This window comes from Dendropsophus ebraccatus, chromosome 1, assembly GCF_027789765.1.
Source record: "Dendropsophus ebraccatus isolate aDenEbr1 chromosome 1, aDenEbr1.pat, whole genome shotgun sequence".
NCBI classification, from domain to species: Eukaryota; Metazoa; Chordata; class Amphibia; order Anura; family Hylidae; genus Dendropsophus; species Dendropsophus ebraccatus.
Genome location: NC_091454.1, coordinates 191,834,489 through 191,861,341, shown reverse-complemented (window position 1 = coordinate 191,861,341; position 26,853 = coordinate 191,834,489). Strand labels below are relative to the sequence as shown.

The 26,853-nt window shown below is 42.2% G+C and overlaps 1 protein-coding gene across 2 annotated transcripts in view; it reads left to right on the top strand.

Moving 5' to 3' along the window:
* Window positions 1-26,853, top strand: part of ANXA4 (annexin A4) — a 67,103-nt gene that overhangs the window by 29,789 nt on the left and 10,461 nt on the right. For both annotated transcript variants that reach the window (XM_069943158.1, XM_069943149.1), the window contains exons 2-9: window positions 1,185-1,238; window positions 4,414-4,501; window positions 6,156-6,250; window positions 12,702-12,815; window positions 12,901-12,991; window positions 16,622-16,701; window positions 22,492-22,548; window positions 26,147-26,240. In XM_069943158.1, the coding sequence (XP_069799259.1) occupies window positions 1,230-1,238; window positions 4,414-4,501; window positions 6,156-6,250; window positions 12,702-12,815; window positions 12,901-12,991; window positions 16,622-16,701; window positions 22,492-22,548; window positions 26,147-26,240 (628 nt within the window). In that variant the 5' untranslated portion in view covers window positions 1,185-1,229. The remainder of the gene's footprint in view (window positions 1-1,184; window positions 1,239-4,413; window positions 4,502-6,155; window positions 6,251-12,701; window positions 12,816-12,900; window positions 12,992-16,621; window positions 16,702-22,491; window positions 22,549-26,146; window positions 26,241-26,853) is intronic.

Here is a 26,853-nt window from a genome sequence, read left to right as displayed (position 1 = left end):
CCATATCTGAAGGAGAAGCGTATGAAGGTTACCACTGTAGTGATCAGCGTCAGGTGCCCAAGAGTCTACTTACTCTATGGTGACCCCCAAGATGGACGTTTATTCTTAATTAATCCAGACACCATGAATAAGAACCAGACAGGTTTGAAACGAGACTGTTGTATTTAAAGATTTGCAACAATAAGTGAACTGAAGGAATCTGGTCTTTTCTACTATACTGTTATACTTGACTCCTCAAGTTCAATATTTTTGCAAATACATGATTTTAGCATACTTTTTGCATTCTCCTGCTATGCCTATCTTTCCTTTCAATGTTGACAGATCGTTGTCTAGGTTGCCGACCACCTCTCTGCTCTAAAAGCAGTGGTCGGAATGATAGCTACGTGGATATATAAAGTTATAGTGTGTTTACATGTATACACATATAGCGCTAATATATGGTTATAGCTAGAAAACTGATTTTAGTGCAGAGAGGTGGTCGGTAAACTACAGTTAAAAAATCGATATTGTGCAGCATCCCTTCCACCGACAAAATAGCCACAGGTAACCTGCTAACTGATGTGATACCACCTACAGTGCACCTCGGGTCGAGTGCAAGTGCTGACAGATTCCCTTTAAGCACTGTAATGGTAAAAGATTGAGTATAAATTGTGCTCTGTGGGATGAAGAGTCCAGTGGGCAGTCCTAATCAGTGACTGACAGCAATCACCATATGCTTGCTCATATAAGGAATGCAGTCAGTGACTCCGCCCACTGGACTTCTAAGCCTAGTATGAGCAGGGCTTATAATCATTACAGTTTATCTTTTTACTACTAAACTATATATAAATCTGCTCAGCTTTTCTTGCTCTATAACATGATATAAGTAGAATGGACAGTGTGTGTATGTATGTGTGTGTGTGTATATATATAATATAAAGATTTGCGTGTGTGTGTCTGGTTCTCTTTACATTTTTTCACCCCACTCAGTAGGCTTGTCCAGAATAGCTGTATATCTTTATAGAGACAATTTCATTAAAGTTTTATCTGGTGGGGCTCCAGGTGCCAGATAACCAGGTAACTCTGGACTCTGTGACACTACAGGCTGCCACCATTTACCTGCTGTTTATACATCTAGCGGATCAGATGTGGATTTATACATCCTGTTTCCCCTTTGTAAAACCTTTTATCTGCTTTTATTGCAGGTGACATCTGTTTGATCATCTGTGGTGTGCCATTAGGAGGAAATCATGGCTGCAGTAAGTATTCCGCATGTGTCCCCATATGTTGTCAGATCGATAACTTTATTACATCGGCTGTAAATGGATTGTGCAGAGCGCCGCTTCCACCCGCTACAAGAAATCACCTTTCATTAAATTTCCCAATGATCCTTTCACATCCATTATAGTCATACCGTCATTGTTTTGAAGGGAAGCTGTCTGGGCTGAACTCGTTGGCACAATGGTGCCCCCCCCCCCCCCCCAATTACTAGGTTACTTAAAGGTAAACTCCACTTTTGAACATTCGCTATTAAAATTCACATGAAAAAGCTTTCGCTTATCTTAAATTGAGTTTTTGCTATTTGGTGTTTTTTCCCTCCATTCAGGTCAAAATAAAACCTTTTGATGTTTTGTATGTTGTTTATCTACATTTCACAGACAGTTCGCTGAGCTCCCATAATGCACTGATGCCCCTACTGACATGAACGATGCAAAATTTTAAATGAAACTTTGGTTGAACAGCATCATATTTATTAAAAAAGAAATACAAAATATTTAGAGAATGAGAGAATGGGGGGGGGGGATAAGAAGGTCCCTATGTCTGGCTTTTGTTCAAAGTATTTTGTGGGTGTTTTTTTTACTCTTGCAATCTTTTAAGATTTAAATTATAGCAAAAGCTGCTTGCTATACAGGTCATACGATTGTATTTGAGGAAAAAAACACAAATGAATACCTATTGACCCCCAGTGATACTATCAGCAGGATAGGGCATCCAAACCTGCTTATAGTGGCTATTACTAAGGATTATGGTATCTGTACCAGTATATCTAATTCAGTGCCGCAAAACACAGCACCATACATCCAGTGGCGCAGCTACCATAGAGGCAGGGTAGGCAGTTGCTATGGAGCCCATGCTGGAGGAGGCCCTGGGGGAGAAGGTAAGCGCGCGCGTCTCCTTCTGCTTAACCCCTTATGTACTGTAGTGTGTAAGTGACCCAATGTTTACTTACATGCTGCAACACAAAGAAAAGGTTAACAAACAGAAAAGAGGGATCTCTACTTCACTGCACTGATAACCTCTGACCTCTGTTCTCCAGCTAGCAATCAAGTAGGAAAGAAAAATGTCCAGAGGTCAGGGGTTATCAGTGCACCAGCAGTAAAGCAGATATATATGCGCAGTGCTTTTTGTTGTGCGTAGGGGAGGGGGGGGCTTTAATTTTTTTGCTATGGGGCCCCGTGAATCCTAGCTACGCCCCTGCATACATCATATATGGAACCTGATCTAATTTTCCACTTGATGGGTCCATTTTTTTTTTTTTTTTTTTTTCTCAGTAAATGGAGACTGAGAAATATACACAGCTTATTTCCTCCATATTAGAGCCGGGCAATGTAAATCACAGAGATAAGTGAGACTTATTGTCTGTACGGAAAACAGCCGACTGTGCGCTGGGGATCTTATAATTGAGAACTATAGGGATTCCTTATTATTCAAAGCAAAAACAAACTGGGAGTCCCCAAGGAAACCTAATGCTGGTGATGTAAGGCAGGTAACTGCAGTGTATCCGGGATTAGTGTGGCTGTGAGGGTTTGGAGTTACAGATATCTGACTGCTTTACCGAAACTTAGCCTTGTTACACCGAACACTGTTGTATTGTATGGAAACGTAATGTGACACCCATAGCAGTCTATACGGCCCACCTCACTCCATACATATTGCTTCAAGAGGAGAATATCTTCATAGCCACATGTAGTGCTGTGCTGGCCATCCAGTACATTCCATACATAGACTGACTAGATGTGAGAGCTTAAGGGGCTGGATTCCCTGTATACGCTTTATATATACTGTATTAGGTCATATATGAAGCTTCAGATTCTTAGACTGGACTACAACCACATCTTGAAGGGGGTTTGTAAGGACTAAACTTATTTCCAGCTGTCTAATAAATGAACATATATTAGTAAATAATTTAGATGTATGTTTGTTTTTTCCATTTTCATTCTGTCTTCCCTGTTGTCTTCATAGTGCCACTTTTTGCCTAATGTTCACCTGGTAACAGACTTCCCTTTCTTGTTGTACACTCTAGTTGTAAATTCAGCCAGCTCTATTCTCCTTCCACTAACCTTTCTTGACTAAAACCCCAGCCACTACACCCACAGAAGCCTCCCACATAGTAGGAGGGAGGTACACTTGGCTGAATTCCCAGCTAGAATGTACAACAGGAACAGGAGGTCTGATAGACTTTTTACAAGACAGGCAATAAATACAACAGAGAAGACAGTGTACATCAAAAGCAGAGGGAAAGAATAAAAGACCATGGAAAGGTAGTAAAATAACTTTTACTTATTGTAAATTACTTCTATTTTAAAACCTGAAGCCTACTAATACTTATCAGCTGCTGGCTGTTCTGGTGGTGTATTCTTTCCAGTCTGACACAGTGCTCCCTGCTGCCACCTCTGTCCATGACATGAACTGTCCAAACCAGTAGCAAGTATCTGTAGAAAACCTCTACTGCTCTGGATAGTTTCTGTCTTGGACAGAGGTGGCAGCAGAGAGCACTGTCTCAGATCACTTTCTGCAGGACATACAGCAGCTCGTAAGTACTGGAAGACCTGATATTTTTAAATAGAAGTCTGTTCCAAATTTAACAACAGTTGATTTTAAATCTTTTTCACCAGAGTGCCCCTTTTATAGGGGTTAGAATCTGACCCAAAACAAAATCTCCATGGGGTTTGTATCTTTTCTCCCTCAGTTTGTCTGTGTTTTCTCACTCTCTATAGAAGCAATAGAAATAAATCCGCCATGTATAGTTCCCCTCTAGACCTGTCTAGACCCTGTAGTTGTTATAACTGAGGTTTCCTGTGTAAATGAGAAGCGCAGAGACGAGAACATCCTCACATATCGCAAGACTCTTTACTATCATTATTTCATCCTTACATGGCTATACCTGTAGGGCACACACACGTTTGGCATCCATTCCGTCACTGTTCTTGTTACATTAGTTGCAGTGCCGGAATGGCCCACTAGAGAATGGGAGGATCCTCCAGTGGGCCCCCAGCTTTAGAACCTATACTAACACTGACTGACATGTTTCTCACTGGTTCTTCATTGGTGGGCCTCCAGGATCATTTCCTCTGGTGGACCCCAGATAGTCCAGTCCGACAGTGATTAGTTGTGTCTGGTCATTGTCTTACATTGTCCTGTACATATTTGCAGGCTGGAACTAAGGGAACCATCAAACCGTACTCAAACTTCAATGCAGCAGAAGATGTGCAGAAACTGCGGAAAGCCATGAAAGGGATGGGTGAGTGCGAGAACCTCTGTTATATTGCAATTCCAGTAAGAGTTGCGGAAACACACTTGCTGTGGTGTGCATGTGAAAAAAAATATCTATATATAAAAATTATTTTACTAAGAGGTCAATTCACAATACTTGAGCTTAATACACATATTTCATTAGGCCTCTCTATAGATTGCAACCACAAAACGATTCAGTGACATACATGTAATTTTGTCATTACATCATATAACATTTAAGTGGAGAACTGAGGGCGCCCCCAGTGTTGACAGCTGGGTGTTACACTAGAGTTGAGCAAAGTGAGTAAGGTTCTAGGTCTGAAATGCGTTATACTTAGGTGTGTTTGTCCTGCCTGCCTGTTTTTTGTTTTTTTTTTTGTCCAAATGTCTCTGTAGCAATGCTGTGCCATTACAGTGACCCCCTCAACTTACAATGACCCCAAGATACAATGCTACAGACAGTCAGGATCTGTGGCACATGTGAATAACTAGATGATCAACCAATGAAACTGGCCATATTACGGGTAAAACCCCAGTATTAGTGAGGTGCCTGCACTGGTTGGCTGTCTAGTAGTGATTCTCTGTGTGATACTACATGTCCTGTGCTGCTCTTTACCTGGGCCAGTTTTCCATAGAATTTTGGTCTCAACATACAATGGTCGTCCTGGAACCAATTTAATATTGTATGTTGAGGGACCACTGTATTAGATGTTGCAAAGGCCTCTCAATAAAAGTGAAATTTAAAGGGTTATTCCCTACTAGACTAACATAGACAAACTTGTAAGCCTTGTCAAGTTGAACATTTTTGCAAATACATTAATCTAGCAAACTTTCCCTTCTATTGACAGGTTGTGTGCGTGCGTGTATATATGTGTGCCGAGTGTTAGTGTTTATATATTGGGGAACATTCAACATTCTTTATAACATTACTTAGCTGTGAAGTCCCTATCTGCATTGAAAGAGCGTCAGGACTGAGTTGCTGAATGTACTAAAGTGCAGTATATTTAGGGCTTATACTGTTATATAGGTGCTATATTTATAGCATTGTTATTGACTGTGGCTGACAACGCTATAGCAGCACAGTATCCAGTGTTCTCATGGGGTCCCAGGACAGATGAAGAAAAGCCTCATGATACATGTACCTGTCCCCGGGTCTCTCTCCAGAAGTACTCTAGTTGTGTTTGTTCAGGGAAAGTGCAGAAAGTTACATTTGTTTTAGTTCTATAGTCTCTTTTTATCAGAGTTAGTCACCATAGAGCCAGGAGCACTGTAGACAGTCTCTTATTGTAGTTTTGTTCTTTAGTCAGGATGGACAATAGATCAGTGTATACAGCGAGCACTGTAAGTACGTGGGTATGAATGGCATTTACACAGGCTGGTGAGCCTATACAATACCACAGACACAGCAGGAATATATCTATTGTCTCATGGTGCCAATGGTAATACCCCAACAGTAGCTTTAACCCTTAAAGGAGCAGGTCGGTAGCAGAGTGTTTTATATTTACCGACACTATTACAGTGTGTGTGTGTGTGTATATACTGTATATGTATATATATATATATATATATATATATATATATATATATAATGTATATGTGTGTGTTTGTGGGTTGTTGCCCACCACTTCTATCTTGTACCCATCTTCCTCCGTTATTTTCAGGCACGGACGAAGATGCCGTCATTGATGTGATCACAAACAGGACTATTGCCCAACGCCAGGAAATCAAAACGGCTTATAAGACCACTGTAGGAAAGGTAAGACCTGAATGGAGTGGATCATACAGAAGTACCGTACTTACTTGTACTGCATTATAGGAACGTGTGGTTGAAGCCACGTCAGATTATTCTGAGACCATTCCAAACCTACAATACAATTTGTTTTATAATGTTCTAATAAAAGGGAGGAGTGGGGGACAGTAACAAAGTGTTAGAAAAGTCTGCTGTTTCCATGGTCTATTGGCAAATAGGAGGACCTATCGTGTTTGGTGATGAAAAAGAAGCCTGAGGGTACAAACACACACAGCAGATACGCAGCAGACTAGCTCTAAATAACTGAACACAGTATCAAATCTGCTGCGTATCTGCTGTGTGTGTTTGTACCCTAAAACTGGATAAACCACATAGCATACAAAGATCTGCCAAGCATAACAAGGCTATTGTCACCGTGCAGTTCTCACAGTCTTCCACCTGTTGTTGGTTTATGCTAAAAGAAAGGTCAGCCGGCAGATCGTGGATACACATTCTTATCCGGTCCAGGAAATCTTCCATATCAGGCTAGTAGTTTCCACCTATTTCTCAGCACCTGGGGCTTATGCCTTGTTTGCCCTCCCAAAGTGCACCCATGACTTCAGACTATCCTTTATCAAATCTGCCATGGTTATTCGCCAGTGGGGTACTTCAGAGAGAAAAATTTTTTGAAATCGACTGGTGTCAGAAAGTTATATAGATGTGTAATTTACTTCTATTTTAATAATCTTAGATTTTCCCATACTTATCAGCTGCTGGATGTCCTGCAGGAAGTGAGCTATTCTTTCTATTCTGATACAGTGCTCTCTGCTGCCACCTCTGTCAGTGTCAGGAACTGTCCAGAGCCGTAGCAAATCCCCATAGAAAACCTCTCCTGCTCTGGACAGTTCCTGACATGGACAGAGGTGGCAACAGAGAGCACTGTGTCAGACTGGAAAGAATACACCCAGTCCTGCAGGACATACAGCAGCTGTATATTTAGCAGTATATACACTACCGTTTGAATGTTGGGGTCACCCAAACAATTTTGTGTTTTCCATGAAAAGTCACACTTATTCACCACCATTTGTTGTGAAATGAATAGAAAATAGAGTCAAGACATTGACAAGGTTAGAAATAATAATTTGTATTTGAAAAAACATTGTTTTACATCAAACTTTGCTTTCGTCAAAGAATCCTTCTTTTGCAGCAATTACAGCATTGCACACCTTTGGCATTCTAGATGTTAATCTGTTGAGGTAAGCTGGAGAAATTGCACCCCACGCTTCTAGAAGCAGCTCCCACAAGTTGGATTGGTTGGATGGGCACTTCTGGCGTACCATACGGTCAAGCTGCTCCCACAACAGCTCAATGGGGTTCAGATCTGGTGACTGCGCTGGCCACTCCATTACCTATGATAGAATACCAGCTGCCTGCTTCTGCTGTAAATAGTTCTTGCACAATTTGGAGGTGTGTTTAGGGTCATTGTCCTGTTGTAGGATGAAATTGGCTCCAATCAAGCGCTGTCCCCTGGGTATGGCATGGCGTTGCAGAGTGATAGCCTTCCTTATTCAGAATCCCTTTTACCCTGTACAAATCTCCCACCTTACCAGCACCAAAGCAACCCCAGACCATCACATTACCTCCACCATGCTTAACAGATGGCGTCAGGCATTCTTCCAGCATCTTTTCATTTGTTCTGCGTCTCACAAACGTTCTTCTTTGTGATCCAAACACCTCAAACTTGGATTCATCCGTCCACAACACTTTTTTCCAGTCTTCCTCTGTCCAATGTCTGTGTTCTTTTGCACATCTTAATCTTTTTCTTTTATTGGCCAGTCTCAGATATGGCTTTTTCTTTGCCACTCTGCCCTGAAGCCCAAAATCCAGCAGCCGCCTCTTCACTGTAGATGTTGACACTGGTGTTTTGCGGGTACTATTTAATGAAGATGCCAGTTGGGGACCTGTGAGGCGTCTGTTTCTCAAACTAGAGACTCTAATGTGCTTGCTTAGTTGTGCAACGCGGCCTCCCACTTCTTTTTCTACTCTGGTTAGAGCCTGTTTGTGCTGTCCTCTGAAGGGAGTAGTACGCACCGTTGTAGGAAATCTTCAATTTCTTAGCAATTTCTCGCATGGAATAGCCTTCATTTCTAAGAAGAAGAATAGACTGTCAAGTTTCAGATGAAAGTTCTCTTTTTCTGGCCATTTTGAGTGTTTAATTGACCCCACAAATGTGATGCTCCAGAAACACAATCTGCTCAAAGGAAGGTCAGTTTTGTAGCTTCTGTAACGAGCTAGACTGTTTTCAGATGTGTGAACATGATTGCACAAGGATTTTCTAATCATCAATCAGCCTTCTGAGCCAATGAGCAAACACATTGTACCATTAGAAGATTGGAGTGATAGTTGCTGGAAATGGGCCTCTATACACCTAAGTAGATATTGCACCAAAAAACAGACATTTGCAGCTAGAATAGTCATTTACCACATTAGCAATGTGTAGAGTGTATTTGTTTAAAGTTAGGACTAGTTTAAAGTTATCTTCATTGAAAAGTACAGTGCTTTTCCTTCAAAAAATGACATTTCAATGTGACCCCAAACTTTTCGAACGGTAGTGTACATACTTTTGATAATGATGTAGGTGACTAGCTGTATGAATGATCCAGCAATTGTATACAAGGGTCCTGTCATTGAGCACCAATTGACATGTACATGGTTGATCAGTGCTCGCATTGGTCTTCTATGGGCGGGTTCACACTACGGAATTCTCGCGGACAATGTCCGCGGAATTCCATCAGCTGTCCGCCCGCACGGGCACGCGCTTTTTCGCCGGCTCCATAGACACCATTCTATGGGCCGGCGTATTCCGTGATCCGCTGAAAGAAGGGACATGACACTTCTTTCAGCGTATAGTGGAATACGCCGGCCCATAGAATGGTGTCTATGGGGCCGGCGGAAAGGCGCCCAGATGTGCGGGCGGACAGCTGACGGAATTCCGCGGACATTGTCCACGAGAATTCCGTAGTGTGAACCCGCCCTATCTGTGTAAAAGGCCCCTTGGCAACATAGGATGGGGGAGTGTCACACTATATATCTTATATACAAAGGGTAAAAGGAGAATGATCAGGTTTATGGCCTGTGTATTCAGGGATGAAGGGTGTGAAATACTAATCTATGTGCAATGTGTCTCCATACCTGCTGCTTATATACCCTTACTTATGTTGGATGGTGTAAAGTTTTATCCATACAATATGGGTTAGCGACGGTCGCGGTCTACTTATGCCATCTTTTAATGGTCACATTTTTCTCATGTCCGATTCAATAACCCGCTTCCCCTGCCCAGCGCTCGGTCACAGCTGCTAGCTCTGGTTGTGGGATCTAAAATTAGTGAAGGGCGAGTATGACGCTCAGTTGCTGAGGAACTAGGCCGGGGTTGTCAGGTGTGAGTCAGTGATGCCGACACATCCAGCTCAAGTGACAATTGAAGAGCACTTAAAGAGTTTTCGCAACTCTACTTACTTAGAAGGTCCTGGCCTTTCTAGCAGTGGTAAAAGTTCAATGTATCATCAGAGTTCTCTTTTTGCTTTGTTATACAGCGCTGACAAATGCAGCAAGAGCTAAAATGGGAAGAATGGAAATGTTAAGTTAAAAAAAGAAAAAAGTAGTGGACATAAGCCATAGCCATGTGACTGATGAAATCTGTGTTGTTGCAAGAGCTAAGAAGTAGGAAAATGTGGCTCACGAGTGACGTGGCAGAGCCGGGCTGTGTAGCCTTCTGTATAAACAGAACTAGTTAGGAGTTACATACATTACCCTAGCCTTTGATTAAATCAATGTAGGCATTATTCTGCATTATTTATAGGGGCACTATTTATGGGGGTACTATGAGTGATGGGGGCATAGGTAGTATCTTGGAGTGCAGCTAATGTAACTCCACAGTGCAGTACATGCATCATATCTGGAGTATCCCTGAGAATATATCTTAGTGTCACTGTTTCATTGTTTTTGCAGAAATCAATAGTACAGGCAATTTTAAGATACTTTGTAATTGGGTTTATTAGGCAAATATGCCATTATCTGCATTCAAAAAGACTTTCCCCAGGTCCCCCCCCCCCCTCCTCTCTCTCATCTACTGCTCATTATCTGGAAATCTCGACTCTTTTACAACAGTCAGGCCCTGTCTGTTCTATGGAGAGGGGAGATTGGTCGGCGAACACAAACAATTAGCGTCATATTTGTACAAACATGTTCTCTTATCACTACTTGTAACATGTCATAAAGTTTTAACTCTGCAGGTACCAGGAGACCGCCCCATAGACTTACTATGGAAGTCCATCCTGGTCATGTGCATAGACATGTGACATGTCAATTCTTTCAGCGGAGAGTGGAGGCGAGCAAGCTCTCCCATGGACAGGCTATGGCTCACTGAGGCAGACTGGATTCCGCTGCAGAATTCCGTCTGATTTTACTCAGTGTGAACATACCCTAGGAGAGAACATGCTTAGTGCACACTTCTCCCGCTCATTCTAGCAGTCGCTGAGGGTCTTGACACCCAGATCTCCTCCAGTCCCAACCTTTTTACACGGTTCTATGGCAAGTGACTGTGTCCTTTTAGGAAAGGGAAAAAGGTTTTTGTGATCTCACCAGATTGGACTTGCTGTAATGCAGTCATGGGTATAGAGTAGAGATGAGTGATTCTCATTCTCATTTTTGGTTCGCCCAAACCTAAACGTGTGGCATTTGATTACCAGCGGCTGAAGAAGTTTGCACTAAGGACCCTTGCTGCACACCACAGAAATTGCGTAGATAAGCTACGGCGGATTCTGTGCACATCTGGCCATCCTATAATGTCCATTCTATGGTCTCGCAGATTCTGCTGTTCACCCTAAAAATTGACATGGCAATTCTTTTTCGGGCGGATGGCAGAATCTGCCTGAATAAAATGAAACCTGAATAAAATGAAACCTATGGGATGGGCAGATCTTTAAGCAGGAGTGGTGGTGGTGGTGGGGGGTGGGGGCCGGGGCGCACGGAATCCGCTGGAGCTTATCCGCACAATTTCCATAGTGTGCAAGGGCCCTAAGGCTGCCAGGAAAATGGATATAGTCGATAGCCTTTATACATAGGCTATATACATGTTTTCAAATAGCTGTCAGATGGTGACTTACAGATGTCCAGTTCTCTATCATTGAATTGAGACAGATTAAATGTTAGGAGCCGGGCAAGGAGCATCTCCTGCGCAGCATCTGTCTTGCTGTCACATGTTTTTTTTTCCCCCTTCATTCTAATAGCTGATAATTCTCAGAGATGATGAAAATAGATACGAGTCAAGTACTACTTAAATATAGCTGTCGCCATTTACCCACCCTCCCCCACCATAACCTTTCCTGTTACATTGCTCCTGTAATCCTGAGGAAAGAAATAGCAGAATAAGAGCAGCACGGCGGGAGCCAGAGGACTCTAATGGACGTTGCGGACCCTGTCATTTCTCAACTAGCAACGGGGAGTCTGGGTCACAGTGGCTAGTAATAATCAAAGGGCTAAAATTACAGATAGCAGAGACAGGGAATCACAGCAATGGAGCACGTTTAATGACTCTGCTAGGTAAAAGTTACATTTTTCAGCAAGTTTTCTTAAAGGGGTAGTTCAGCAAAAATAAAAAAAATCATTTAAGTCAACTGGTGCCAGGGATTTTTAATTTACTTCTGTTAAAAAAATCTCATCTTTCAGTACTTATGAGCCGCTGTATGTCCTGCAGAAAGTGGTGTTCTTTCCAGTCTTGAGAGCAGGAGAGGTTTTTTGGTTCAATGTTTTTTAAGAGGTTTTCTATGTGGATTTGGACAGAAGTGGCAGCAGTGAGCACTGTGTCAGACTGGAAAGAATAAACCACTTCCCGCAGGACTTACAGCAGCTGATAAGTACTGGAAGACTTGATAATTTTTTAATAGAAGTAAATGAATTCTGGAACCAGTTGATTTGAAAGAAATTATTATTATTATTATTATTATTAATAATAATCTTATTATTAATAATATTATTTTTGCATAACTACCCCTTCAACACTGTGTATAAAACAATGTATGACATATTGCTGTTTCTTTTGCAAACTTTTTTCCTATTCTGTGCTCTTTTCGTATGATGCATCATATGTGTTTTCATTAAAATTAATGAAGGTTCTCTTTTTTTTTTTTTTTTTTTTTTGTGTGTGTGTTTGTCTATTTGCCTTTACGTAGGAGTAGTGTTGTTTGTTGTTGGCAGCTGCTATTTTAGTCCTATATAGTAATATATGTATTTCCATATCCAGCAACGTCATAACTGGACAAGTGGAGGCTATATAGGTTACATGTAAACCACCACCATCTGTTTCACTGGAATAGATACTGTAATTGGTCGCACTTACTATAAGTATAGGTCATCCATGCTTTTTTACAGTGTATGTATGTGTATATAATTATTTATTATTATTATTTTTTTTTTTTAGGAATTAGAAGAAGACTTAAAATCTGAGCTCACCGGACACTTTGAAAAAGTGATCCTAGGCCTGCTCACCCCGATAACACTGTATGATGTGCATGAACTGAAGAGGGCCATAAAGGTAACATAGTGTGAAGCAGATACCATAGCACTGTTCACATAAGGCATTGCTAAAAAGGTAGACATTGTTGTTTTTCCTTTTGTAGGGAGCAGGGACCGATGAAGGTTGTCTTATTGAGATCCTGGCTTCTCGTTCTGTAGAAGAGATCCGACGTATCAACCAGACTTATAGAATAAGTAAGGGGATTACAAATGGCTACCTACCATTTATTTCTTGAAATCCAAGGTCACTGACTTCACCAGTCTGATTATCTCTCACCTTATATTTATTGTGGAATTCATAACTGTCTGTCATGTCTATGTCAATATGAACAGAACAAATATACTGTATACACATTTCCAGAGCACATCACACCAAAATTGGCACTGGTCATGTATAATGCACCAAGTCCACTGGAGCAGGTGGGTTTCTTTGCTGTTACTCTCTGCTTTAGCCACCTCCATATGTCCTATTAGGGGACTGTAATGGTCAGTACTAATATTGAGGGGACCTGTCAAACTGTTCAGGTTCATCAAAGTTCTCCAAACCCAGGTGCTCGGCATTCGACTCCCAGCGGCTGCAGAAGTTGACCTAATTTGACTCCCTAGGGTTGCATACAACGTCTCCAGCTGTCAGGAGTCAAATGCCGAGCGTTTGGGTTCAGAGAACAGTTTGACAGGTCCCCTCAACACTAGTCGGAACCTATAATGTATGGTGCTTGGTAATACACACACAGCCCACCAACATCAGTCCGTTATTTTATAAAACCGACCAACTTAAGTGATAAATATTGTCTTTGCAATATTACTCCATTGAAATACTCCAAACACTGTCGTGTATTTTTTTTTTTTTTGCAGAAATCAATAGTCCAGGCGATTTTAAGAAACTTTGTAATTGGGTTTAGTAGCCAAATCTGCCATTATCTGCATTTAAAAAGGTCCCAGGTCCCTTTCTCCCTCCTCTTTTCCATCCACTGCAAAAAAATCTGAAAATTGTGACTTGTTGCATGAGTCGTACCCTGTCTGCTCTATAGAGAGGGGAGGGGGGAGGAGGAAGGAGGGAGTTAGCCGACAGCAGAAAGCAGATAACAGAGGATTACAGGCACAGGAGCTGGGTGACAGCTGTAATCAGAGCTCAGAGAGGTCACTGGTGACTGTCAGAGGAGATAAAGGGTGAGGTATTTGTAAATTAACTCTTTGTTGCCCTGTTTTGGTCTTTTATTTAGCTCTCTCCATAGGAGAACAATGAAGACAGGAGGGAGAGTTTCAAACTGCTTTTTCATGATAAAAATGCATTTTTCAGGTTAATAAACCCAATGACAAAGTTTCTTAAAATCGCCTGTGCTATTGATCTCTGCAAAAAAAAAAAAATTCACGAAAAAAAAAATTATCCCGGCGCTCAGCCAATCAAAAGGGGGCTGACTTTAACATACTGGATTCTCACTGAAAATGACAGCTTAGGATCTGCCGCGGATTTCGTTGTGAATTTGCATCGTGAAATTGGCTGTGGATCCGGTATGTGTGAATTTATCCAAAAGAGTTCTTGTGCTTTTCCTTTTGCTTCTGGTGTCAATGGTTTGCTAAATTACCTCAACTTCCTGTCTAGTTTAGATCCTGTCATGGACGACTTGTTCTTGCTGTAAACTCTAGCTGGAAATTTGGGTTACTGTCAAGAAAATGTAGTGGGAGGCAGGTAGAGCTGACTGAATTTTGAGCTAGAGTGTACTATAGGAACAGGAAGTCCATTACAGGTTGTACACTCGACAGGAAGTAGGTCAATGGAGAATTGTTTTGGAGATTTGGGGAGTTTTGTTTTAGAAGCAAAAGAAAACCATGACAGAGCTTAAAAGGGTGGTAAAATTACTAATATATGTTAATTTGTTTGACAGTAGGAAATGGGTGTTACCATAGGAAAACCCGCTTTAAGAGAATTACAGAAGTTACCTTGATCCGTTCAGTGATTGCATTAACGGGATTCTAAGTTCCAGTAGACACTGTATAATAGCTGCCAAACAGCCAAGTGGTGATCAGCCTAAACAACTGGTCACTCCTTATGTTCAGCTTATATACTCCAAAGCCAGGGACCTCAACTCTCCTGGGAAAAGGCTTAGTACAGCTATTTGGTCATATAGTGACTTTCTCTCTGAGTCACCCGCTACCTCCCTTAAGTAAATTTAGCACTGCAGAAGCCGCAGAATTTACTTAGGGCCCTATTGCATGCGACGATTATCGTGTGAAAACCTGTTATATCGTTCGAATGATCACAATAACGATCGTATCTAACAATTATCGTTCTGTGTAATATGGTGAACGATTTCAGGTTAATGATAAACAATCTCGTTTGCGATCGTTTATCGTTAGAAATGTAATAGGACCCTTAGTTGGTTATTGCATCTAGTTAATGTGTTACAATTCTCACTGTCAACTCTGCTATACCTGTATGTTCTCTAGGTTTGGCTGAATTGGGTACATTGACTCTCTGCACTGTAGATGTTTAGGGCCCTATTCCACCGGACGATTATCGTTCAGATTATCGTTAAATCGTTCGAATCTAAACGAATCGTTCGGTTGAAATGCAGTTAACGATTAACGACCGAACGAGAAATCGTTGATCGCTTTATAAGACCTGGACCTATTTTTATCGTTGCTGGTTTGCAAAATGTTGGCAAATAGTTCGCATTGAATAAGACATCGTTCGGTCGTTCGCAATAGATACGAACGCAATAGCGAATAAATAGTGAAGAAAAACGATCGTAATTACGATCATAAGTAACGATTATCGTTCCATGGAAATGAGTGAACGTTTTCAGGTCTTTCACAATAGCGGTCGTTTGAGATCGTTAATCGTTAACGATTATGCAAATGATATTCGTCCGGTGGAATAGGGCCCTTACCCCACATCAATAGACTCCACTGTGTGCTCACAGTCTTGGTAATAATAAGCTTCTCTCTGCTCCATCTCCTAATAGCCCTAATCCACGAAACGATTATCGTTCATAAACTCGCTCCAACGACCGCTCGTTAACTATCACTAAACGATTTTTTTTTTTTTTTTTAGCGAACGATAACACATAACGTGAATGATATATGTAGTGTAACGATTATTTTGCGGTCGTTACATGGTCGTTTATGGTGATCATGACCATACGACACACCTACTTTTTTTAAACCTTTTTACGAACGACTGAAAGATTTCTAATTTTACGAACCGATTAGCGAATTATCTTTCAAAGGCCAACGACTTTTTTTCGACATTCTGAAAAACAATTTTTAACGACAGTATAACGATTTCGCCTTTGTCGTTCGCTCGTTTACAACAATTCCGCGAAGCGATTATCGTTTACGAGCGGTCGTTGGAGCGAGTTTATGAACGATAATCGTTCCGTGGAATAGGGCCTTAAGCCTGGGCTATAGCTTACCACCACTAATACATGACCAGCACCCAGCAGTCAATAAGAGGGATCCCACCCCAGAGCCCCTTACAGAAGCCTCTATTCCTAGCATTACTCCCTTATGTAATAACTCTTTGATCAGTCAAGTAATATATTTTTCATTCTACTGGAATTCCAGAAGTTCATCCCCACTAATAATAGTCACCGCCACAAATTGGCTTCAGAGTTTATGGGAAACCTTATATCGCAGTCACAGCAGAATTCATCAAAGGGACTACTAACTCCTTATTTTCCCCCATTTCTTCCCGGCTTGTATGTATACCCATCATAAATGTATGGCTCATTTCTAAAAACTCCATTAGAAATCCTATGAAAAACTGAATTCTAAAGCAGTCTGCCACCAGGTATTTATATGCGTCTTTTTTATCTCCTGCAGAATACAGCAAGTCCCTGGAGGACGATATCTGTTCTGACACCTCTTTCATGTTCCAGAGGGTGCTGGTATCTCTAGCTGCTGTAAGTCTTCATCAGTCTGGAACGCTATTCCTTCAGCCCGTGTGGATGATATATGCACCGCAGCTATAAAAAGCATGCCATTACATCTAATATTATGCACCAGTAGGCCTATTCCTTTATTGTTCGCAATACATTCTCTAGAATATAAAGCTGAGCACCCCATCAGTCTTTTGAAGGTATCACTCAGCCCTACATAGATGTATTATTAGTAGTGCATTGATGGTTTCCATGGTTCACAGCAGAAATCTTGAGATGTTGTGTAGGGGATAAGTTAGATCAGATGAAGGTTGTCTTCCATGCTGAGTGGGGAACATTTATAACATGTGACAGGTTTCTTCAGCTAAAATAGTGCAAAAACTGTGCACATATATTCTACACCTACAGCCTTTCTGTATTGGTAAAACCTGAAGGAAGCAGAGAGTATAAGTACCACAGACAGGGCCGGGACCAGGGCCGTTTTAATACATTGGTGGGCCCAGTGCACAGCCCTCAAGAGTGGGCCCCCCCTTACCTTTCGGCACATTGTATAATGTACTGAATTTGCCCCCACACTGTATCAAGAGCCCCAATACATACAGTAGTTACCTTTTAACACTATTTCCACCATACAGTGATTACATATTATATAAAAACTGCACTGAACATAACAGAAAGATATCACCAATGATACCATTACATAATACCGCCACATCATAACCCCTAACACTACAATCCTATAACAGAATGCAGTTACATCCAGTGACTCACCGGGGGCGTCTTCTCCGATCAGAGTCTGTCACCTTTTCTTTTTCTCTCCATCCAGCGTGGGCCACCTTGAAGTCTTCTCCTGGCTGTGAATCTTCTCTCCAGAATCTGCCAGACAAATATTTTAGGCTCCAACACATACAGTAGTTAGGTCCCTTGTACCCCTATACAGTAGTTACACCCCTCTGTACCCCTACATAGTTACACCCCTCTGTGCCTCCATAGTTTTAAGGTGTCCCTGTAGTATATAGACCCTCATGTGCTCCTCCAGTTATATACAGCCCTCCTGTGCGCTCCCCCATTAGTATATAGCCCCCCTGTGCACTCTCCACAGTAGTATATAGCCCCCCTGTGCTCTCCCACAATAGTATATAGCCCCCCTGTGCTCTCCCACAATAATATATAGCCCCCCTGTGCTCTCCCCCAATAGTATATAGCCCCCCTGTGCTCTCCAATAGTATATAGCCCCCCTATGCTCTCCCACAATAGTATATAGCCCCCCTGTGCTCTCCCACAATAGTATATAGCCCCCCTGTGCTCTCCCACAATAGTATATAGCCCCCCTGTGCTCTCCCACAATAGTATATAGCCCCCATGTGCTCTCCCACAATAGTATATAGCCCCCCTGTGCTCTCCCACAATAGTATATAGCCCCCCTGTGCTCTCCCACAATAGTATATAGCCCCCCTGTGCTCTCCCACAATAGTATATAGCCCCCCTGTGCTCTCCCACAATAGTATATAGCCCCCCTGTGCTCCCCCTCAATAGTATATAGCCCCCCTGTGCTCTCCCCAATAGTAAATAACTCCCCTGTGCTCTCCATAATATATAGCCCCCTGTGCTCTCCCCCATAGTATATAGACCCCTGTGCTCCCCAATAGTATATAGATCCCCTGTGCTCCCCCTCAATAGTATATAGCCCCCCTGTGCTCTCCCCAATAGTAAATAACTCCCCTGTGCTCTCCATAATATATAGCCCCCTGTGCTCTCCCCCATAGTATATAGACCCCTGTGCTCCCCAATAGTATATAGATCCCCTGTGCTCCCCCATAGTATATAGCTCCCCTGTGCTCCCCCATAGTATATAGCCCCCTGTGCTCCCCCATAGTATATAGCTGCCCTGTGCTCCCCCATAGTATATAGCTCCCCTGTGCTCCCCAATAGTATATAGCCCCCTGTGCTCCCCCATAGTATATAGCTCCCCAATAGTATATAGCCCCCTGTGCTCCCCAATAGTATATATCTCCCCTGTGCTCCCCAATAGTATATATCTCCCCTGTGCTCCCCCATAGTATGTAGCCCCCTGTGCTCCCCCATAGTATATAGCTCCCCAATAGTATATAGCTCCCCTGTGCTCCCCCATAGTATATAGCTCCCCTGTGCTCCCCAATAGTATATAGCCCCCTGTGCTCCCCAATAGTATATAGCCCCTGTGCTCCCCAATAGTATATAGCCCCCTGTGCTCCCCAATAGTATATAGCTGCTATATAACATTGAAAAAAACAAACACTTTTACTCACCTAGGTCCACGCGTTCCTCTTCTCTTCCCTCCTGTGGCCGCACTTCATGCGGTCACAAGAGGCTGCACTCCCCTTACCCTCGCGCCGACGCTCCAGTGACGTCGGGCGCTAGAGGGAGAGTGCGGCCTCTTGTGACCGCAGGAAGTGCGGCCACAAGAGTGACTGACAGGGAGGGAGCCAATGGCTCTCTCTCTGTCAGTATCGCTGCTGCTGAAGCGCCGCAGCACCAGCGGGCGGGGGCAGCGGCGGACGGGGGGCCCTGCAGGGGGCGCCATGGAGGGGTAAGTAGATTACCCATCCATGGCGCTCCCCCCTGACAGGCTGGTGGCCGGAGCCCTGTGCGACCACATTGGTCGCACATAGTAACGGCCGGCCTTCTCGGGGGGGCCCCTTTAACCAGTGGACGTGCACCATGTGCCCTCTGGTTAAAGCGGCCCTGGCCGGGACAAGGAGTTCTGGTGCCCTAGGCAAAGAAGGCAAACCATTTACATATATACATACGTACACCCTCACTCATTCATACACACACACACACACATATTCATATATGCACCCTCACTCACGCATGCATACATACATACATACATACATGCACCCTCACTCACACTTACATACATGCACCCTCACTCATACATACATACATACATACATGCACCCTCACTCACAGCAGTGGAGGCAGCTTTGCAGGGGGCCTTCCTGACGCTGTGCAGGCTTGTGCTGAGTATCCTCTCCTCCCCCCATCCCCCGGACCCGACAGCCAGGGTAACCTCAGGGACAGCAGCAGACAGAGGAGGATACACACCACACAGTGTAAGGGCCCTATTCCACCGGACAATTATCGTTCAGATTATCATTAAATCGTTCGAATCTAAACGATAATCGTTCGGTTGAAATGCAGTTAACGATTAATGACCGAACGAGAAATTGTTGATCGCTTTATAAGACCTGGACCTATTTTTATCGTTGCTCGTTCGCAAATCGTTCGCATTGAATAAGACATTGTTCGGTGGTTCGCAATAGATACGAACGCAATAGCGAATAAATAGTGAAGAAAAAACTATCGCAATTACGATCATAAGTAACGATTTATCGTTCCATGGAAATGAGTGAACGTTTTCAGGTCTTTCGCAATAGCGGTTGTTTGAGATCGTTAATCGTTAACGATTATGCAAACGATAATCGTCCAGTGGAATAGGGCCCTTAGTGATGTTGTGCATCCTCTACTGTTTGCTTTCCTACCACAAACCTGCTTCCGGGTTCAGGCTTGTGGAGGCCTCTATGTGGTGGATAGAATAGCGCCCCCTGTAATTCACCACGAGATGGCGCCCTAGGCCATCGCCTACCCCTGCCTACCCTTTGTCCCGGCCCTGACTGCAGAATGTTCTCTCCTTGTCTACCTTCATATACTATAATGGTAGAAGATAAAGGCAACTAATATACATAATTCTTTGATTAAGTTGTTCCTTTATCCCGGGTTGATCCATGTACTCTATCTTTTCACCATTGTTCATTAGCAGGACACATCTTACAGTAGCCGTATCAGTAGACCGCATGGATTTGTTGTGATGTAAGACAATAGATTAGCTGAGATTTTGCTTGGACATTGGCTAAAATAGACAAAATTATTTCCAAACTAAACAATCCCTTGAAAGGGTCTTTTCCGGAGCCATCAAAGCAGATGATTGGGCGAATCACCGGCATGGATTATCATAAGGATTAGGCTACTGTAAGAGGAAAATTATGGTAAAGCCTTTTAGCTTACGTATTGTGCAGGATTAACTGTTCTTATATATAGTGTGTGTGTGTATAATAATTTATTTTTTCCCAGCAGGACAAATTTTAGCAGTGTGTGCACATGGAGATATTGGGGGAGATTTATCAAACATGATGTAAAGTGAAACTGTCTCAGTCGCCCCTAGCAACCAATCGATTCCACCTCTCATTCCTCAGAGTCTTTGGAAAATGAAAGGTGGAATCTGATTGGTTGCTAGGGGAAACTGAGTCAGTTTCACTTTACACCCTGTTTGATAAAACTCCCCCATTCTGTTTGCAGAGAACATAAAAATATTAAACCAGCCTTACATAATCACTGTGTTAACAAACTCAGCATAAAATAATACTACATGTGACTTTAAGAGACTGTGATATAACTTATCAGAGAAAACTTCCTCTTTTCTGCCCCCCACCCAACTCACTATTCACTATTTATGTCCATCTATACAAATGTTGTTAAAATGTCTATGGGGAGGTTAGAGAGAGTCAAATAGTAAGCTGGTGTACTCTCTGGGCAGTCTCTGTGTATTAAATCTTACCCCAAGACTTGAATCACATTTAAGGGGGGTCCATTTACACAGAAAGATTATTTGACAGATTATCTGCCAAAGATTTGAAGCCAAAGCCAGGGATGGATTTGAAAAGAGGAGAAATCTCAAGCTTTCCTTTATGACCTGTTCTCTGTTTGATAGTCTGTTCCTGGCTTTGGCTTCAGATTTTTGGCAGATAATCTGTCCGATAATCTTTCTGTGTAAATGGACCCTTAATGGACCCTTAAGGCCCTATTCCACGGAACGATTATCGTCCGTATTCGGCCGATATCGGCCGCTACAGACGATGATCGTGCCGTGGAATAGAGTGCAACGATCAGCCGACATCGTTCATGTCGGCTGATCGTTGCAGTCGCTTTTTCCAACATGTTGAAAAACAAGCGACTGATACAGCAATGATCTGCTGCCGTCGCTCCGTTGAATAGGAGCATCAGCAGCAGACGTGGCTATATCCTATGGGCTGCCCGGACGATCAGTGATCACCTGGGCAGCCCCCCCGCAGCTCCCCGCCGCCCCCTCCCGCACTCACCCGCTCGCTGCTGCCGCGTTGAATAGCGGCGGCAGCGAGCGGGAACGAGGAGCAAACGAGCGCTGAGAGCGCTCGTTTGCTCCTCTAAACGGCCCGTGTAATAGGGGCTTTAGACTGCTCTGTAATGTCCCCCAGACTGCTGCTGCTTTTTACACTGTGTACAGAGGCACAAGGGAGACGTGTATGGGAGACGTCTACTCACTAGCTCTGGGACAACTGCAAATCGGGGGCCTGCAGAGCAAAAATCTGTCGAATAATGCCAAATACAAATTATATTCTGACCAGAAATAGTGATACCCCTCATATATACATATGACAGCTTACCCTGGAAACTTTGCTAAAAAGACAGGTTCCCTTTAAACATTGCAGCATAATCTAATGACTGCTCTAAGGCCTGAGTTTTAGCTTTACTGTCTTAACTAGCATCTCGCCCCACAAGAAGTCTCAGATGACTTTGATTCTAGCTAAACAGCGATGCCCATCTGTGGACAGATCTGTTTCATTCCCTCGGGCCTCATCAGCACAGTCAGCTTCTGAAACGTTATGGAAAATTCAGTTATAGCTGTAACATTAGAATACTGTTCTGGAAAAAAAAACCTGCAAAAAGATAGTGGGATGAAACAATGCAGCTGTTCTTGTCTGATATTATACTAATGATATTCCTATTCTACAGGGTGGCCGAGACCAAAGCGATAATGTTGACGATTCACTTGCCAAGCAGGATGCTAAGGTAGGTGTACACAAGCATAATGTTGGCACAACTTGTACCTATATTTTGCCCACAAATCCCTTACGACCATAAGTCTAACAACCCAAGATTATGTTGGACTGAATAGCCTAGTCTGCCACATTATTCCAATCTTTCTTTATAGCTATATGCTATGCCAGTCAGTCAAAATGACATGCTTCTCTTTTGACCTCCGCCTGACAAGGGATTCCTATGGAGACATTAGTGTTCACATTGGAAGCATCCCCTGAAGAGATGTATAAATGAAAAACTAACATTAGAATGAACAAATGCAATAGACTACTGCAAGACCCATTAAAATTCCAATTGATGGCATGCCGCCAGAGTTCTTATGTGTCTTGCAGAAACATAGAATTAGTATTTAAAGGACAACTCCGGCCAAAACAAAACGGAGACTGACTGCACCACCGCCCCAGCCTCCTGCCGACTCGTTCCCTCATGTCACCCCCTGCAGCTCGGGTGGGCGGGTTGGTGTTAGATGCACAGGCACCTCTCTCCCTCCCTGCCCAGTGCCCTTCAAATGTATTGATTGAATACATTTATGGAATACTTTGCGGAGCAAGGACACTTGCTCCCCAAAGTATTCCATAAATGTATTCAATCAATAAAGCAAAGTGTACATGTATTACATACTTTACATACACTTCTATAGGCACAATACAGTGCCATAGACTATCTGTCTAATATATATATATATATATATATATATATATATATATATATATATATATATATATATATATATATATATATATTTATTAATTATATGTGCGCCCCCTGCTGGACACTCCATTGGAATTTCAACTGATTTGTGACGTCACGGTTTTATAGGGAATTTAAAGCCTCCCTTATCTACTAAATTAAGGGAAGTACGTGTGCATTTCCCATAATTTATTGTACATTAGGAATTTGTCTAACTTTCCATAAGTAATAACATATTAAAAAATACTTTTGGCCAAACTTCTCCTTTTAAACTGTTCTGGAGCTCCCGGCACCATAATGAATGTTGATGTTGGGAGGTTCGAAACTGTTTAGCTTTTCGCTCAACTGTAATGCCGCTGTGCCTCGATCGAGCTGCCCAATACTCAATTGAGCACTATGCTGACTGAGCATCGAGCTGAACACTACAATCCACCAGAATTCCACTTTTATTGGATAGAACTTGTAGTAAAGCCAAAGTCCATTCAACTATTAATTCTTGCATTGTTGATCCAGAAGAAGGCAAAACAACTCCTGTGAGTTAGTAGTTACTCTTTCAACCAATAGGAATAGAAATACGACCTGTTGCCAAATGACTCGCCATCTGGCTACATTCTGGGAGAAATATATGTGTGTGTGTGTATATATATTTATGTATGTGTGTGTATATAGATATATATATACATACACACACACACACACACATAGATGATGTGAACTCCACATCATGCAGAATGCTGAGCACAGACACCAAACCAGAATCAGAATTTCTTATACATCACTGAATGTGAGCTTGGCATCTGTAACACAAGTAAAGACTTTACAAAGTTACTCCACATCACAGGTGAATTATATCTAGATAGAAACATTTCCCTAGTGTTGTTCTCCGAGTCAGAACTGCAAAGTGTAAAGTAAACTGCAGGTTTTACATAGAGAATTGTGAGCCGTCTGCAGAACATGAGACATCTGAAGCATTTGTGAAGACTCGTTCTTCTGCTCTTCTCTAAAAGAAACCTCAGTTTTTGACACTTTCCTTGTTTTGCGCTGCTGTATTTTCCTTCATTGTTTTTCCACTGTGCTTATTGGCCCTGTGACATCCCTAGTACAGACACACGCTGAGCTTTCCTCATCGTGAGGAATTCTACTGGCAGTTCTATATCTTCCTCGGTGAAGACGCTGCCTTCCTTTCAGCTCAATCTGTGCTTTTGTACTTGTGCGTCTTTTAACACCTCGGGTGAAATTTTCAGTGGGTTATGAATCCCATTCTTCTGTCTCATCCTCATAGAAAGCTTTTCTTCAGGATTCATTTTAATTTAGTAAGGGAAGAAATGTAATGTTTGTTAGAAGCTGCCGAGATGTAATGGCAAATAACTTCAGCTAAGCTCATTTTAATGCCGCTATTAAATATTTATCGGGGGTTTTTGTTCTGTTATTTCTGCATTTCTACTCTGGGAATATAGACAAATCTTTGTAATCAGCATCTTATTGTATGTAAAGGGTGTGTGTGCAATATCCTCTATTTTTCTATAATGGAGAGAGATGAACCAACCCCATTGAACATGGCCCCAGAGCCAGTTTCACTTTACACCATGTTTGATAAATCTTTTAGTTTCTGCTGAACCTGCTAAAAATAAGTTTAGTGTCACAACAAAAGCCTATCCATATAGCTAAAAACACTATAGTTTGACATATCTGTCCACACATTCAGACAGACTATGGACCCAGTCATTTGAATGGCCCAGTTCACACACCTGCAGATGTAGCGCGTCTTTGCCAGGCTGTTATCCGTGCTGCAAAAAATGCTGGTCAGACCTAGTACGGATTGCGATTGTGGCATGAATCCCCACTTCACCAATAAATGTTTTACTGCAAGTCGTATGCCAGTTTGTTTCATTTTTTTTTGTTGTAAAAAAGCAGTGCGAAGAGGTCTGTGTCACTTCTGTGTATAAAATGTTGTTACATGTTGAATCATCCACCTCCTGGAGTCTGCTGTTTCTGCTGAAGACACAAAAAACTGTGTGTGAGCTGTTCACCTTGTCTCCACTCTCATCTCCTATCTCCCTTCTGAGAGGAAGGAGACTGAAAAGATAATAAGTATGGAATGCATTGTTAATCTTCAGGAGGGGGGGGGGGGGGGGGGGGGGGGGGGGGGGGAGTCGATATGTGTTTTACCGGAGCGGAATACCCCTTTAATGAAGGAGTTGAATTGCATAATTGGCAGTCTATTCATTTAGGCTTGTAGAAGTTGTTCCACAATTAGGGAATTGGAACGCATGTAAAGAGGAACAACTTACACAACTGATGCTGCGTTTACACGAAGCGATAATTCGCTTAACGATTTTAAAGCAACGATTAGGTTTTTAATAACTATCAGCGTTTAGATGAATAAATCGTTAGAAAAATTGTTAGAAAATTCGTAAGAAAAATCGTTAATCGATAATTTTTAAGATCGCTTAAGCCTCTCACACAGTCTTTCAAAGATTCACCCCGTTTACACAAAGCGATCTGCTAATTTTTAGCGAACGACGATTTTAGAACATATTGAAAGATCAAAATGAACGATTTTTCGCTTGATCATTTGCTGTGTTTACACAGAACGATTATCGCTCAAATGCGATCTTTATTGCGAAAATTCGAACGATAATCATTCCGTGTAAATGCAGCATTAGTCTGAACTATCAGTTGATGTATTAGATGCAGGTTTTTCAAATCTCGCTGCGGATTTGCTCGGCTATAGCCCTGACTCCCTTGCCGATAAAATGAGAAAAGTAGGATTCTGTTTTGTCCCTTTAAGTTTCTATTCTCTACATAAACACCTTGTTTGGCTTATTTTGAATGCAAGGATGTATTGTTCCTTAACTCTGTACTGGTCTCATTTCAGGAACTGTATGAAGCTGGTGAAAAGAAATGGGGAACAGATGAAGTCAAGTTTTTGACTATTCTTTGCGCTAGAAACAGAAAACATTTACTCAAAGGTAAGGGCCCTATTCCACCGGACGATTATCGTTTAGATTATCGTTAAATCGTTCGAATCTAAACGATAATCGTTCAGTTGAAATGCAGTTAACGATTAACGACTGAACGAGAAATCGTTGATCGCTATATAAGACCTGGATCTATTTTTATCGTTGCTCGTTCGCAAAACGTTCGCATATCGTTTGCATTGAATAAGATGTTGTTCGATTGTTCACAGTAGATACGAACGCAATAGCGAAGAAATAGCAAAGAAGAAACGATCGCGAATACGATCATAAGTAACGATTATCGTTCCATGAAAATGAGTGAACGTTTTCAGGTCTTTCACAATAGCGGTCGTTTGAGATCGTTAATCGTTAACGATTATGCGAACGATAATCGTCCGGTGGAATAGGGCCCTTACTCTCTTTACACCATGTTAAGGGCCCTATTCCACCGAACGATTATCGTTCAGATTATCGTTAAATCGTTTGAATCTAAACGATAATCGTTCGGTTGAAATGCAGTTAACTATTAACGACCAAACAAGAAATCGTTGATTGCTTTATAAGACCTGGACCTATTTTTATCGTTGCTCGTTTGCAAATCGTTCGCATTGAATAAGACGTCGTT